General features: G+C 42.6%; 1 protein-coding gene across 4 annotated transcripts in view; it reads right to left on the minus strand.

Moving 5' to 3' along the window:
* LOC135522848 (brefeldin A-inhibited guanine nucleotide-exchange protein 1-like) overlaps positions 1-15,032 on the minus strand; it is a 123,069-nt gene that overhangs the window by 71,908 nt on the left and 36,129 nt on the right. For all 4 annotated transcript variants that reach the window (XM_064949481.1, XM_064949483.1, XM_064949482.1 and 1 more), the window contains exons 2-4: positions 14,400-14,430; positions 6,514-6,667; positions 5,796-5,942 (exon numbers count right to left, since the gene is read on the minus strand). In XM_064949481.1, the coding sequence (XP_064805553.1) occupies positions 5,796-5,942; positions 6,514-6,667; positions 14,400-14,430 (332 nt within the window). The remainder of the gene's footprint in view (positions 1-5,795; positions 5,943-6,513; positions 6,668-14,399; positions 14,431-15,032) is intronic.

Raw genomic sequence — 15,032 nt, forward strand, 5'->3', positions numbered from 1 at the left:
ACAGCCACTGAATTCTAGTGTGCGCTTCAGGCCAATCAGAAACGAGAATTCAACAATGCCATGGTATAAGTGAGGGGCTATGCATTCAATGGAAAATAGTTGAACTGACCGTCCACGGAGTTGCATTATTTTCCAGAGAACGCATAGAGCCCTGAGTCCCTTTAACAACATGGCTGTGTTCAACATCCACTGAAGTAGCTAGCAAGTTTACTAGACACACTATATAGACAAAAGTATGTGGACATCCCTTCAAATGAGTGGATTCAGCTATTTCAGCCACACCCGTTGCTGACAGGTGTATAAAATCGAGCACACCACCATGCAATCTCCATAGACAAACATTGTCCGTAGAATGGCCTTACTGAAGAGCTCAGTGACTTACAACGTGGCGGGGTCATAGGATGCGACCTTTCTCAGTCAGTTAGTCAATTTTCTGCCCTGCTAGAGCTGCCCCGGTCAACTGTAAGTGCTGTTATTGTGAAGTGGAACATCTAGAAGCAACAACGGCTCAACCACACAAGCTCACAGAACGGGGCCACCGAGTGCTGAAGCACGTAGCATGTAAAAATCGTCTGTCCTCGGTTGCAACTCTCACTAACGAGTTCCAAACTGCCCCTGGAAGCAACGTCAGTGCGAGAACTGTTCGTCGGGAGCTTCATGAAACGGGTTTCCATGCCCGAGCAGCCTTTTATTTAATTTTTTATTTGACCTTTATTTAACTAGGCAAGTCAGTTAAGAACAAATTCTTATTTTCAATGACGGCCTAGGAACAGTGGGTTAACTGCCTGTTCAGGGGCAGAACGACAGATTTGTACCTTGTCAGCTCAGGGGTTTTGAACTTGCAACCTTTCGGTTACTAGTCCAATGCTCTAACCACTAGGCTAGCCTGCCGCCTCTACACTCTAACCACTAGGCTAGCCTGCCGCCTCTACACTCTAACCACTAGGCTAGCCTGACAAGCCTAAGATCACCATGCGCAATGCCAAGTGTCGGCTGGGCTGGTGTAAAGCTCGCCGCCATTAGACTCTGGAGCAGTGGAAACATGTTCTTTGGAGTGATGAATCACGCTTCACCATCTTTGGGATGAAATGCAAGCCAGGCCTTATTGCCCGACATCAGTGCCCAACCTCAATAATGCTCTTGAGGCTGAATGGAAGCAAGTCCCAGCAACAATGTTTCAACATCTTGTGGAAAGCCTTCCCAGAAGAGTGGAGGTTGTTACAGCAGCAAAGGGGGGACCAACTCCATATTAATGCCCATGATTTTGCAATGAGATGTTCGACAAGCAGGTGACCACATACTTTTGGCCATGTAGTTTAGCTACAGTAGTTGCCTAGGTAACCAAACAGACTTGCTAGTTTAGCTAACCAACCCATCAGGCCAAGCACGACTCCAGAGCCATCATTAAGTTTGCTGACGACACAACGGTGGTAGGCCTGATCACCGACAACGATGAGACAGCCTATAAGGAGGACCTGGCAGTGTGGTGCCAGGACAACAACCTCTCCCTCAACGTGAGCAAAACAAAGGAGCTGATCGTGGACTACAGGAAAAGGAGGCCCGAACACTCCCTCATTCTCATCGACGGGCTGTAGTGGAGCAGGTTGAAAGCTTCAAGTTCCTTGGTGTCAACATCACCAACAAACTATCGTGGTCCAAACACACCAAGACAGTTGTGAAGAGAACACGCCTGCGCCTTTTCCACCTCAGGAGACTGAAAAGATTTGACATGGGTCCACAGATTCTCGAAATGTTCTACAGCTGCACCATCGAGGGCATCCTGACCGGTTGCATTACCGGCTGGTATAACAACTGCTCGGCATCCGACCGCAAGACAGTGCAGAGGGTAGTGCGTACAGCCCAGTACATCACTGGGGCTACGCTTCCTGCCATCCAGGACTAATATATACTAGACGGTATCAGAGGGTAGTGTGTACAGCCCAGTACATCACTGGGGCTACGCTTCCTGCCATCCAGGACTAATATATACTAGACGGTGCAGAGGGTAGTGTGTACAGCCCAGTACATCACTGGGGCTACGCTTCCTGCCATCCAGGACTAATATATACAAGACGGTGCAGAGGGTAGTGCGTACAGCCCAGTACATCACTGGGGCTACGCTTCCTGCCATCCAGGACTAATATATACTAGACGGTGCAGAGGGTAGTGTGTACAGCCCAGTACATCACTGGGGCTACGCTTCCTGCCATCCAGGACTAATATATACAAGACGGTGCAGAGGGTAGTGTGTACAGCCCAGTACATCACTGGGGCTACGCTTCCTGCCATCCAGGACTAATATATACTAGACGGTGCAGAGGGTAGTGTGTACAGCCCAGTACATCACTGGGGCTACGCTTCCTGCCATCCAGGACTAATATATACTAGACGGTGCAGAGGGTAGTGTGTACAGCCCAGTACATCACTGGGGCTACGCTTCCTGCCATCCAGGACTAATATATACAAGACGGTGCAGAGGGTAGTGCGTACAGCCCAGTACATCACTGGGGCTACGCTTCCTGCCATCCAGGACTAATATATACTAGACGGTGCAGAGGGTAGTGTGTACAGCCCAGTACATCACTGGGGCTACGCTTCCTGCCATCCAGGACCTATATACTAGACGGTGCAGAGGGTAGTGTGTACAGCCCAGTACATCACTGGGGCTACGCTTCCTGCCATCCAGGACTAATATATACTAGACGGTGCAGAGGGTAGTGCGTACAGCCCAGTACATCACTGGGGCTACGCTTCCTGCCATCCAGGACTAATATATACTAGACGGTATCAGAGGGTAGTGTGTACAGCCCAGTACATCACTGGGGCTACGCTTCCTGCCATCCAGGACTAATATATACTAGACGGTGCAGAGGGTAGTGTGTACAGCCCAGTACATCACTGGGGCTACGCTTCCTGCCATCCAGGACTAATATATACTAGACGGTGCAGAGGGTAGTGTGTACAGCCCAGTACATCACTGGGGCTACGCTTCCTGCCATCCAGGACTAATATATACTAGACGGTGCAGAGGGTAGTGTGTACAGCCCAGTACATCACTGGGGCTACGCTTCCTGCCATCCAGGACTAATATATACAAGACGGTGCAGAGGGTAGTGCGTACAGCCCAGTACATCACTGGGGCTACGCTTCCTGCCATCCAGGACTAATATATACTAGACGGTGCAGAGGGTAGTGTGTACAGCCCAGTACATCACTGGGGCTACGCTTCCTGCCATCCAGGACCTATATACTAGACGGTGCAGAGGGTAGTGTGTACAGCCCAGTACATCACTGGGGCTACGCTTCCTGCCATCCAGGACTAATATATACTAGACGGTGCAGAGGGTAGTGCGTACAGCCCAGTACATCACTGGGGCTACGCTTCCTGCCATCCAGGACTAATATATACTAGACGGTATCAGAGGGTAGTGTGTACAGCCCAGTACATCACTGGGGCTACGCTTCCTGCCATCCAGGACTAATATATACTAGACGGTGCAGAGGGTAGTGTGTACAGCCCAGTACATCACTGGGGCTACGCTTCCTGCCATCCAGGACTAATATATACTAGACGGTGCAGAGGGTAGTGTGTACAGCCCAGTACATCACTGGGGCTACGCTTCCTGCCATCCAGGACTAATATATACTAGACGGTGCAGAGGGTAGTGTGTACAGCCCAGTACATCACTGGGGCTACGCTTCCTGCCATCCAGGACCTATATACTAGACGGTATCAGAGGGTAGTGTGTACAGCCCAGTACATCACTGGGGCTACGCTTCCTGCCATCCAGGACTAATATATACTAGACGGTGCAGAGGGTAGTGTGTACAGCCCAGTACATCACTGGGGCTACGCTTCCTGCCATCCAGGACCTATATACTAGACGGTGCAGAGGGTAGTGCGTACAGCCCAGTACATCACTGGGGCTACGCTTCCTGCCATCCAGGACTAATATATACTAGACGGTATCAGAGGGTAGTGCGTACAGCCCAGTACATCACTGGGGCTACGCTTCCTGCCATCCAGGACCTATATACTAGACGGTATCAGAGGGTAGTGCGTACAGCCCAGTACATCACTGGGGCTACGCTTCCTGCCATCCAGGACTAATATATACTAGACGGTGCAGAGGGTAGTGTGTACAGCCCAGTACATCACTGGGGCTACGCTTCCTGCCATCCAGGACTAATATATACTAGACGGTATCAGAGGGTAGTGTGTACAGCCCAGTACATCACTGGGGCTACGCTTCCTGCCATCCAGGACTAATATATACTAGACGGTATCAGAGGGTCCAGCGTACAGCCCAGTACATCACTGGGGCTACGCTTCCTGCCATCCAGGACTAATATATACTAGACGGTATCAGAGGGTAGTGCGTACAGCCCAGTACATCACTGGGGCTACGCTTCCTGCCATCCAGGACTAATATATACTAGACGGTATCAGAGGGTAGTGCGTACAGCCCAGTACATCACTGGGGCTACGCTTCCTGCCATCCAGGACTAATATATACTAGACGGTATCAGAGGGTAGTGCGTACAGCCCAGTACATCACTGGGGCTAGCCATCCAGGACTAATATATACTAGACACAGCCCAGTACATCAGGCTACGCTTCCTGCCATCCAGGACCTATATACTAGACGGTATCAGAGGGTACAGCCCAGTACATCACTGGGGCTACGCTTCCTGCCATCCAGGACTAATATATACTAGACGGTGCAGAGGGTAGTGTGTACAGCCCAGTACATCACTGGGGCTACGCTTCCTGCCATCCAGGACTAATATATACTAGACGGTATCAGAGGGTAGTGTGTACAGCCCAGTACATCACTGGGGCTACGCTTCCTGCCATCCAGGACTAATATATACTAGACGGTATCAGAGGGTAGTGCGTACAGCCCAGTACATCACTGGGGCTACGCTTCCTGCCATCCAGGACCTATATACTAGACGGTATCAGAGGAAGGACCATAAAATTGTCAAAGACTCCAGTCACTCAAGTTATAGACAGTTCTCTCTGCTACCGCACGGCAAGCGGTACTGGAGTGCCAAAGTCTAGGTCCAAAAGGCTCCTTAACAGCTCTACCCCCAAGCCATAAGACTGCTGAACAATTAATCAAATGACACTTGGACTATTTACATTGACCCCCCCACCCGTTTGTTTTACACTGCTGCTACTCGCTGTTTATTATCTATGCATAGTCACTTCACCCCTACCTACATGTACAAATTACCTCGACTAACCTGCACACTGACTCAGTACCGGTACCACCTGTATTTAGCCTCATTATTCTAATTTTATTGGTTACTTTTTTTTTTAAATTCAAAGTTTATTTAGTAAATATTTTCTTAACTCTATTTTCTTGAAACTGCATTGTTGGTTAAGGGCTTGTAATTAAGCATTTTACGGGAAGGTATAGGTAAGATACCTGTTGTTTTTGGCACATGTGACAAATAACATTTCATAAATTTGAACTTGCTATTATGAACATTGAATTTAACAATGCCAATAATGTTTTAATTTCGACTATTGCTTTCAAAAGCAGCTCAAACATGTAAGAATGAACTACAGACATTGAATTCTAACGTGTATTATAGGGAAATAATGCACGCTCCCGAATGCCCTTTAAGCCAATCAGAAATGAGAATTCAACAATGCCATGGTAGAAACAGATAACACAATTCTACATTCTAAATAATCACCATGCAGGCAAGAATAGAATCTAACAGCAGAACACACAATATCCAAAACACACTTCCTTGCAGACCAAATAAACGCAGATGCCAACCTTAATGATCTGTAGCTGCACCCCCTCATCTGTCTGTGGTCCCTGGAAGCAGCCGCAGATGGTCTCGATGATCCTGTCGATGAGCTTCTTGCCAGGGGCCGTGCTGTCTGGAGCGCTGCCGGTCAGGTGACCATACGCTATCAGCTTCTACAGGAAAAACACCAAACACACCAAACCACACAGTCAGATAGACACTAATCCCCCGTGGGAAGATTCTGCGTGGACTGAATGGGATGTGTGAGATAACAAGCTTTAGTTCCGGCCTTTTTGTTTTCGTCACTGGTCATTTGGAAGTATCAGGATTGGGGGAAGGCTTTGTCTGAGTTTCCTTTTGCAAAGGTGGAGCTCTTCATTTCTAACACATATAGACCCAGTAGTTAATCACTGACCAAATAAACACAACTTCTACATTTCATTCAGAAAACACCCCAAAACATCATGAAGTGCACTGTGAATCAGTGTCACTGAACTTTGAGTCTGTCTGTGTAAATACAACATTTATTTATTTCAGGTCAACATCAAATTCCAGTTAGATATTACACAGAAACTTAAATAACTTCAGATGACTCCAAGCTGTGTGTATTATTTAATATCAATATAGTCCTGAACCAAATGACCATATTTGTTTTGACATGTCATTACGGTGAAGGGAAGAAACATGCAGCCTAGACAGTTTTAGACACACAGGGTTCACGTGTTGACCTCCTCTACTACTGACCTGTAAACAGTCTAGTGATGTGATGACGATGCGGGGACATTTGGACTGACATGCCAACTCAAACGGCAGGAAGTACTTGTCGGCCTCTATGAAGCTGGTCTTTGATTTGATTGGCGGAAGAGTGCTGGAATCCGATTTGCTGTCTGGAGGAGGACTGGAGAAAGAACAAAAAAAGAAAACCGAGCTCATAGTACATATTGTTACTTTTATTTCTTAGTTTTTTGGGGGGTATTTTTCTTAAAACTACATGGTTGGTTAAGGGCTTGTAAGTAAGTATTTCACTGTAAGGTCTATCTATACCTGTTGTATTCTGCACATGTGACAAATACAATTTGATTTGGTATTCTGTCATCGACACAAAGCATGATAAAAACATCAGTTGAAGCTGTATTTATTTTCTGTCAATCACACACTATTAACATAACATGAAGAAACGTCTGAAACGAGATCCCCTACATACTGGTCTCGACGAGAAGAAAATAAACTATTGGGGGAGGTTCTCTTCTGCACTGTTCAACCAATCCAGCAAATGTAGAGGAGTTAAGACGGAGTGTCACCTTGTTAACGTCCAAAAGGGGAAGCCGTGTTACATGCTGTCTTTCCATTTCCCCTGACAACCGGAACATCCAGTTGTTGGGGACTCGGCAGAAGCTAACACACTACTGACAGTGTACTATTTCTGTCTTTATGCATGTTCTTTATGCAGCTCAATTTGATGCACTGTAATCAACCAACTCTTATAAAGAAAGGTGCCGGCAATTAATCTACCCCTCATCTATTTTAGGAGAAGAGATCCATGATGTCATTCACCTGATAATAATGGTCTCTGCTCTGTCGAGTGTGTCTTTATACTGTCAAAAGCCTTTGTGGCCAAAATCACATCCTTGTTACTGTTGCTATGGAATAAAACCAAGGATAAAGCCATATTTGTGAGTGTTGTTTGTCTTTATGGATCGTAGATCTAAACCAGGGGTCCTTAGCTGCATGCTAAAACATTATACATCTAAACCAGGGGTCCTTAGCTGTACGCTAAAACATTATGAATCTAAACCAGGGGTCCTTAGCTGTACACTAAAACATTATAAATCTAAACCAGGGGTCCTTAGCTGTACGCTAAAACATTATAAATCTAAACCAGGGGTCCTTAGCTGCATGCTAAAACATTATAAATCTAAACCAGGGGTCCTTAGCTGTACGCTAAAACATTATAAATCTAAACCAGGGGTCCTTAGCTGTACGCTAAAACATTATAAATCTAAACCAGGGGTCCTTAGCTGTACGCTAAAACATTATAAATCTAAACCAGGGGTCCTTAGCTGTACGCTAAAACATTATAAATCTAAACCAGGGGTCCTTAGCTGTACGCTAAAACATTATAAATCTAAACCAGGGGTCCTTAGCTGTACGCTAAAACATTATAAATCTAAACCAGGGGTCCTTAGCTGTACGCTAAAACATTATAAATCTAAACCAGGGGTCCTTGGCTGTACACTAAAACATTATAAATCTAAACCAGGGGTCTTTAGCTGTACGCTAAAACATTATCCATCAGAACAACCACACCCAAACTGCACTGAGCTCTGAGCCAAGGATGGTTGGAGAGAAGGAGGAAAAGAGAGAGAGAGAGAGTGAGTGAGAGAGCGAGGAAGAGGGGTGAAGGGCTGTGTTGTTTGTGTCTTGGCAGAGAGAAAGGATGACTTCAGCTTCTTTAGAGTGATGACCTCGCAGAGTGCAGTGGGACACGGGATAGAGAGGGAGAGAGAAAGAGAGCGGGACAGAGAGAGAGAACGAGAGAGAGAGAGAGAGAGAGAGAGAGAGAGAGAAAGAGAGAGAGAGAGAGAGAGAGAGAGAGGGGAAAAGGAGAAGAGGAAGCATACAGAATTTTGAGAGGCGATGTGGGCATTTCAAATATAATATGGTCTCCCGTCGAGTCCATTCATCACATAATGTTGTTTTGAATGGAAATGTCCATTCTACTTATGCTAATTCTATGAGTCACAGTCCCTCGCTGCTCAGCATGCGTTCTCCCCTCTAATAAGCAACATACAGGATTAGCCTGCTCATATTCATAATTGACATGAAATGGGGTTGAGCCATACATCTATGGAGACTAGAGAATGCTAACACGTTGCTTCTGGTCTTACAACTTTTGACACTTTTTGGCTTACAAAAGATCCTTGAGAATAAGTGATGTTATGGATGTTTTTTCGTACTTTTCTAAAGCCCGAAAGCCAGGGTAACTTTGCGAAAGGTTAGGTAAGGTGTCTGTATATAAAAACTTACTACATCCCTCACTCCTCCCCCACCTAAAGTCAACTTGGCATGGCATTTGTGAGAAGAAGCTTAGATATTGGCCGTGTCTGAATACCCATACTTAGTAGACCGTTTGAGTATGCCAAAAAATAAAGTTTAATAGTATGCAACATTTCTAAAATCGATCTATACTTTAAATGCCCGGATGTCATACTGATTTTGGTTTTGACAACAGCTGATCAATTTGAAATGTAGATGTGCTACCGAAATCAACGAATAGCGAGATAAAACGCAATCCCGCATAACGCATTCTCAGTATGTGAAAATCTAATGTTTTATAGTATGTACATTTTCTAAAATCTTGTATGGTTTAAAAGCCAGGACTCATTTCGCCTCTTCATCTAGTAGAAATCGATGCACACTTTTCCACAAGGCATTGAAGATGTGGTCGGCGCCTGGTTCTCTTCAAGTAGCCAAATAACACAACTAGGCTACTTAACTGGGGAAGATGACGAATAGTGAAGTTTCTGCGGTGGTATTCAAATGTAAGTGAAGTCGTATTTGTTATCCTTAAAATTATCACCAGTATTGCATCGTGGGATACATCTTTGAAAACAGAACTGTTTAACATTTGTGAATGTGTCGGCACCAAGGACTCGGGATGTGCCTGTGTTAATGATGTCATGTTAATCAGGCCTTTTGATTTGAACATATGTACTGCTTTAGTTTTGTAGGCTAGGCTACCTAATTTAATTAATGGACCAAGCCTTAGCAGTCATTCTGATCTTGATCTCGTTCCCAATGATCAGTGCTTCAGATTATGTCGCTGTCCAGCGTTCTGAATTTGCCATGCAACCGACTGTCCACATTTTTTTCTGTGCAATAGCCTTTCGATTTGAACATTTGTTTTGGTGTGTGTACTAGGCTATTTAATTTAAATATATGTTACAGCACTTTGGTTTCACTAATAAATATGTTTAAATGGAAAAAAAATCTGTTTATGTCTTCAGTCTTTTTTAAATAGGATAGATGGGCTATATGGTCTACAGTATAGGTTGAATGTGCTAAATGGTATGTGCTAAATAGAATGTGACGATGAGTACATAGCAGAGGTGGGACCAAGTCACTATTCGAGTCACAAGTCAAGTATCAAGGTCCAAGATGAGTCCCAAGTCTTGTGTCAAGTCCAAGTTGTGAGTCAAGTCCAAGTTGTGAGTCAAGTACAAGTAGTGAGTCAAGTCCAAGTCGTGAGTCAAGTCCAAGTCGTGAGTCAAGTCCAAGTCGTGCATTCTAAGAGCAAGTCAAGTCTCAAGTCAAGTAAAAAAAAAAATCTACACATGCAATGACTTGTTCAACTACAAACGTATAGACCTTGGGACTATAAGGTTCTATCTGACATTTGTGTCAAATGAGTTAGTCACATATAATAGATCTTGGTTCTTTATATGTCCATAAAGTTATATTTTTGAAAAAGTACATTTTAAGTCAAGGAAATCAACAACTAGAAAGTTCTATCTGCAATCCAATCACAAGCTTGAACAAATACAGATGGACCAATCAGTACCCTTCGTCGCCAATAATGGCACGCAATCAAAACAACAAATGTCACATCGTTGTTCAGTGATGGCAGTAATTTGTCTAATGACCATAATACATGTCTTAATGGATTTGCTGATGTGTTCTGACTCTATTTTGGTAAAATAGTATTATTCTATAATTTATGTATTCAAATGGGTAGTCTGCTTCACTGAACATGTCTAATTCAAAAGTGTCAGATATAACTTTATTGCTGAACCCAGATTGACATTTCAGAGACATAAGGTTATATCTGCTATTGCACCCATCTAAACAAGTTTTTTTTCAAATGTCTCAGGATTTTGATACTCTGTACTTCAGGTACATTTAAGGTGACGACCTTAAAAAGGATCTGCCCACCTTTTTTCCCAATTTTCTCCTAAAATGACATACCCAAATCTAACTGCCTGTAGCTCAGGACCTGAAGCAAGGATATGCATATTATTGACACCATTTGAAAGGAAACACTTTGACGTTTGTGGAAATGTGAAATGAATGTAGGAGAATATAACACAATAGATCTGGTAAAAGATAATACAAAGAAAAAAAGATTGTGCTTTTTTTTGTACCATCTTTAAAATGCAAGAGAAAGGCCATAATGAATTATTTCAGCCCAGCTGCAATATAGATTTGTGGGCAACGTTTTATACTGATCCAATGACATTGCATTTCTGTTCAACTTTTTGTATCAAGACTGCCCAAATGTGCCTAATTGGTATATTAATACATTTTCAAGTTCATAACTGTTCACTCTGAAACAATAGCATGGTATTATTTCACTGTAATAGCTACTGTAAATTGGACACAAAATTATTGCCTATTTATTGAGGCTACCAGACATCCATTTTCATTATTTTGTCTACAACACAATTTGATTGGGTAATAATTAATTGAATCAACAAATTCCAAATGCAAGCTTCATAACTCAATTATCAATTTCAAGCAATTTTGATATACCAAAAGACCATTAGGCCTATGCTAGTAATTGTTGCTTGGTGCCCCGTTGCTGGTGAGTATGCAAAGTAAATCATTAATGCTCTTGGCCACCAAACAATCTTTTGAGTTGCATATTTATTTATGTCAATCTTCTCTCCCTACAATTTGACGTTTGCGCTACACCGATTCTATAGCTGTACATCAGCAATCTGTTAGTCCAGTTGTTCTCTAACTTTTTGACTCGTGACCCACAAAAAGGAGTGGTTCAAAGTCCTCGACCCCCTCGCACGCACTTCTCTGGAGCCCAGAGCAAAGCAGGATCATATATTTTCTGTCTGTATTTTTCTTTCTCAAAAATATCGTAAATAATTTGCCAGAATATGTTATGTCTTCATCCCATAGGTATTGAAGGCAGTGCGATGCTACAGCTATCTTTAAACATACCGTACCACCACTGAGGCATATACTTTTAACCAATGCTGATGACTGGTCATTAATCAACAGTCAACACAACTACATTTTTTGGCTCTGAAGCATAGATTACGATATTTGGTGCAATGCCGGAGGCCTATGTTAGTAACCAGATCGAATAAACAAAGGTATAAATATAAAATACAAATGGTAGGTTATCTAGCCTATAAAAATATGTATGAATTTCTGTATTTTTCCCATGCAATTTCACACTTGTGACCCCCCCAAAACCTTCTCACTGCGCTACTGTAGGTTACCCGAAATGTGTAGATTGACACTTTGTTGGTCGAATCAAAGGGCTGAGTGTGCGCTTCACTAGCAAACCTGTTTTTTTTGTTTTTTTGCATGTACGATACGGTCTCTGGTTGGGTGGAGAGTAGCCTAAACCACTGTGACTCTGTGCCACAAAATGAGTGACAAAACATTACAAGATCTGGCCAGATCATTTCAATTCATCAGTCTCAAGTCTATATCGAGTCCTGAATCTTGAGAGAGGGATGGAAATGGCAGGAGAAAGAAAGGATGAGGAGGAAAGGAGTGGCACTCATGGTACATTTCATTCCACTGACCCAGTTACCAGGCAGCAGAGCTCCACAAACACACACAAAAACTCTCCGTCTCCCAGGCGAAATCCAGCCTACTTTTTGAGTGTATGTACTGACATGTATGTGCAACTGTTAGATACAGACACAAACACACACTACATGTTAATATATGTAAATTGTAGTATTTAGTCTGTAATGTCTTTTTCGTTATGTGTCAGACCCCTGTAACGCCAGTTGTCGCCATCCCCCTCCCTCCCTCCCTCCCAGAATAGAGCCAGGCACTAGGCAGGGGTCCATTAATGATAGGGAAAAGGGCTTTTAGAAGTAGACCAGGCTGAGAGACAAACAAAAACACACTGGAGGTCACACACACAGTCACACCCTTTACACTAAACTCAAGGGCAAGCGAAAGGAAACAAGAAAATCACCTAAATTAACTAGGATGTATTTATTTTTGTTTTGTAAGATTTTATTTATGATTTTTTTTAAACAATACAAAACATTCACCTTCAAACAACAGCATACAGACACAAACATCCACAACATCACCCCTATCCGGACCCACCTGTTCACACCTCCATTTTCAGCGCCTGCATCACTCTCCGCCACATGGCCTCAAACTGCACCATTTTGTTTCTCTCTGTCGCCCCACACACTTTCAACATTTAGATAATAAAGCATTTTACCTTCCCATTGCGTTAACTAGGATATTGAGGATTGGTTCATTTCCAGTTTTTAAGTATACGTTTTTTTTCAAGATGATCGATGAGAAATGTATCGTCCAACCCATCGGGTATCTCACTGCACCCTCAGATGCCAAGTCTTGAAATATGCAGACAGACGGATTAAAAGTACATTTACATGGTGACAGCCGACTTTCTAATTCTGGCCTTTCGGACTTTATAGCATCCCAGAGGGCATGGATTATTGAGTGATTGTTAGTTTTACACTTAAGACATGACTCTGCCTTTGTGCTGTAGAATTGGGGAATTTTGTCTCTTGTATAATACATTCTATATATTAGTTGACACTGGATTAAGCATACATTTTTGTTAACTGTAATTCCATTACTTATGTTCCAACATTCCCTCCACCAGTTATCCCCCCCCCACCCCTAAGAGATTGTCGGCTGAATATGTTCTCTCAAATCCAAATATTTCTTGATATGAACTGTTTAAGTTGCATGTATTTGAAAATATCTACAATTGCTTTTTAAATTCTGTAATGGAAATACATGTATTTCCTATTACTAGGTAATATACGGTTTTTCTATGCCTTTAGTTTTCCATGTGGACCAATGTATCGGTGATTTCTGAAAAGCTATCCAAGGATTGTTCAAAAGGGTTGTGTTTTTAGGGAGTGATATTGGTTCTTGTAGAATATGTTTTATTTTCATCCATATTGTTATAGTGTTCTAAACTATGAAGTTGTTCAAGTATTGAGATTTTTTAGATCTCCTATTGCCATTATTTAGTTTTTTTCCACGTTCATTATATCCTGAGATTTGTAAGTATTCAGATTTTTTTTTTTACCAAGGGAGGCATTGAGTTTTCAATATTGATCAGGTGATCATCTGCAAATAAGTTTAATAAACACACCTGTTACATTTGGCTCTCTTCTAATTATGTCTGTAAGAGGTTCAATTGCCAGTGCAAACAGGAGGGGGGAGAGAGGACATCTGTGTCTTGTGCCCCTTTCTAAAGCAATTATTATGTGTATATTTTTGGTTTAGGATATCTATATAATATTTTTATTAAATGTATTATTTCAGCTGGAAAGTTAAAAGATTTCCAAAGTTTTGAATTGAAAAGGCCATTCACAACAGTCATTATAGATACATATATATCTTATTTTTTTTGCGTATGGTATTAAACTGAATCATGTTTTTGTGTTTGTTTGTAAGTGTCTATTTTGAATAAACCTTGTTTGATTGATATGTATTAAGTCTGGTAAGACTTCTGCCATTCTGTTACTTATGAGTTTTGTTATTATATTATTGACACAATTTATTAAACTTATGGCTCTTTAATCTCCAGATCTTTTAAAATATGCACAAGGGGTGTAACCAGGATATATCTCTGTGAAACTGAATTAAAATCAACTTACCTTAATTTTTCAGACTCTTCCTTTATTTCCTCTGAAAAAAAAGAGAGAAAGAGAGGGAGGGAGACAGTTATAAACATTGAAATAACAGCCAAGGATGAGAGTAAATTCTGCAGTATTTTACTAAACTAATGACACCATTGGGAATAGCAGATAGCAGGGCCAGGCAGCGGTAAGGAGCCTGCATCTAGCGGATCTATCTTCCCTCTCTCGTATCCAAGGCTCCTAGTGAATGTCTGAAGAGTCAGAGCGAAGTGTTAATGCATGCTTGAAGAGGATAAGGACCTATTAGGACAAGGATTGGCCAGAAGAACCATGTTAATGCATGCTTGAAGAGGATAAGGACCTATTAGGACAAGGATTGGCCAGAAGAACCATGTTAATGCATGCTTGAAGAGGATAAGAACCTATTAGGACAAGGATTGGCCAGAAGAACCATGTTAATGCATGCTTGAAGAGGATAAGGACCTATTAGGACAAGGATTGGCCAGAAGAACCATGTTAATGCATGCTTGAAGAGGATAAGGACCTATTAGGACAAGGATTGGCCAGAAGAACCATGTTAATGCATGCTTGAAGAGGATAAGGACCTATTAGGACAAGGATTGGCCAGAAGAACCATTCAACGTCTGTATG

The sequence above is a fragment of the Oncorhynchus masou genome, chromosome 30 (genome assembly GCF_036934945.1).
Source record: "Oncorhynchus masou masou isolate Uvic2021 chromosome 30, UVic_Omas_1.1, whole genome shotgun sequence".
Taxonomy (NCBI): domain Eukaryota; kingdom Metazoa; phylum Chordata; class Actinopteri; order Salmoniformes; family Salmonidae; genus Oncorhynchus; species Oncorhynchus masou.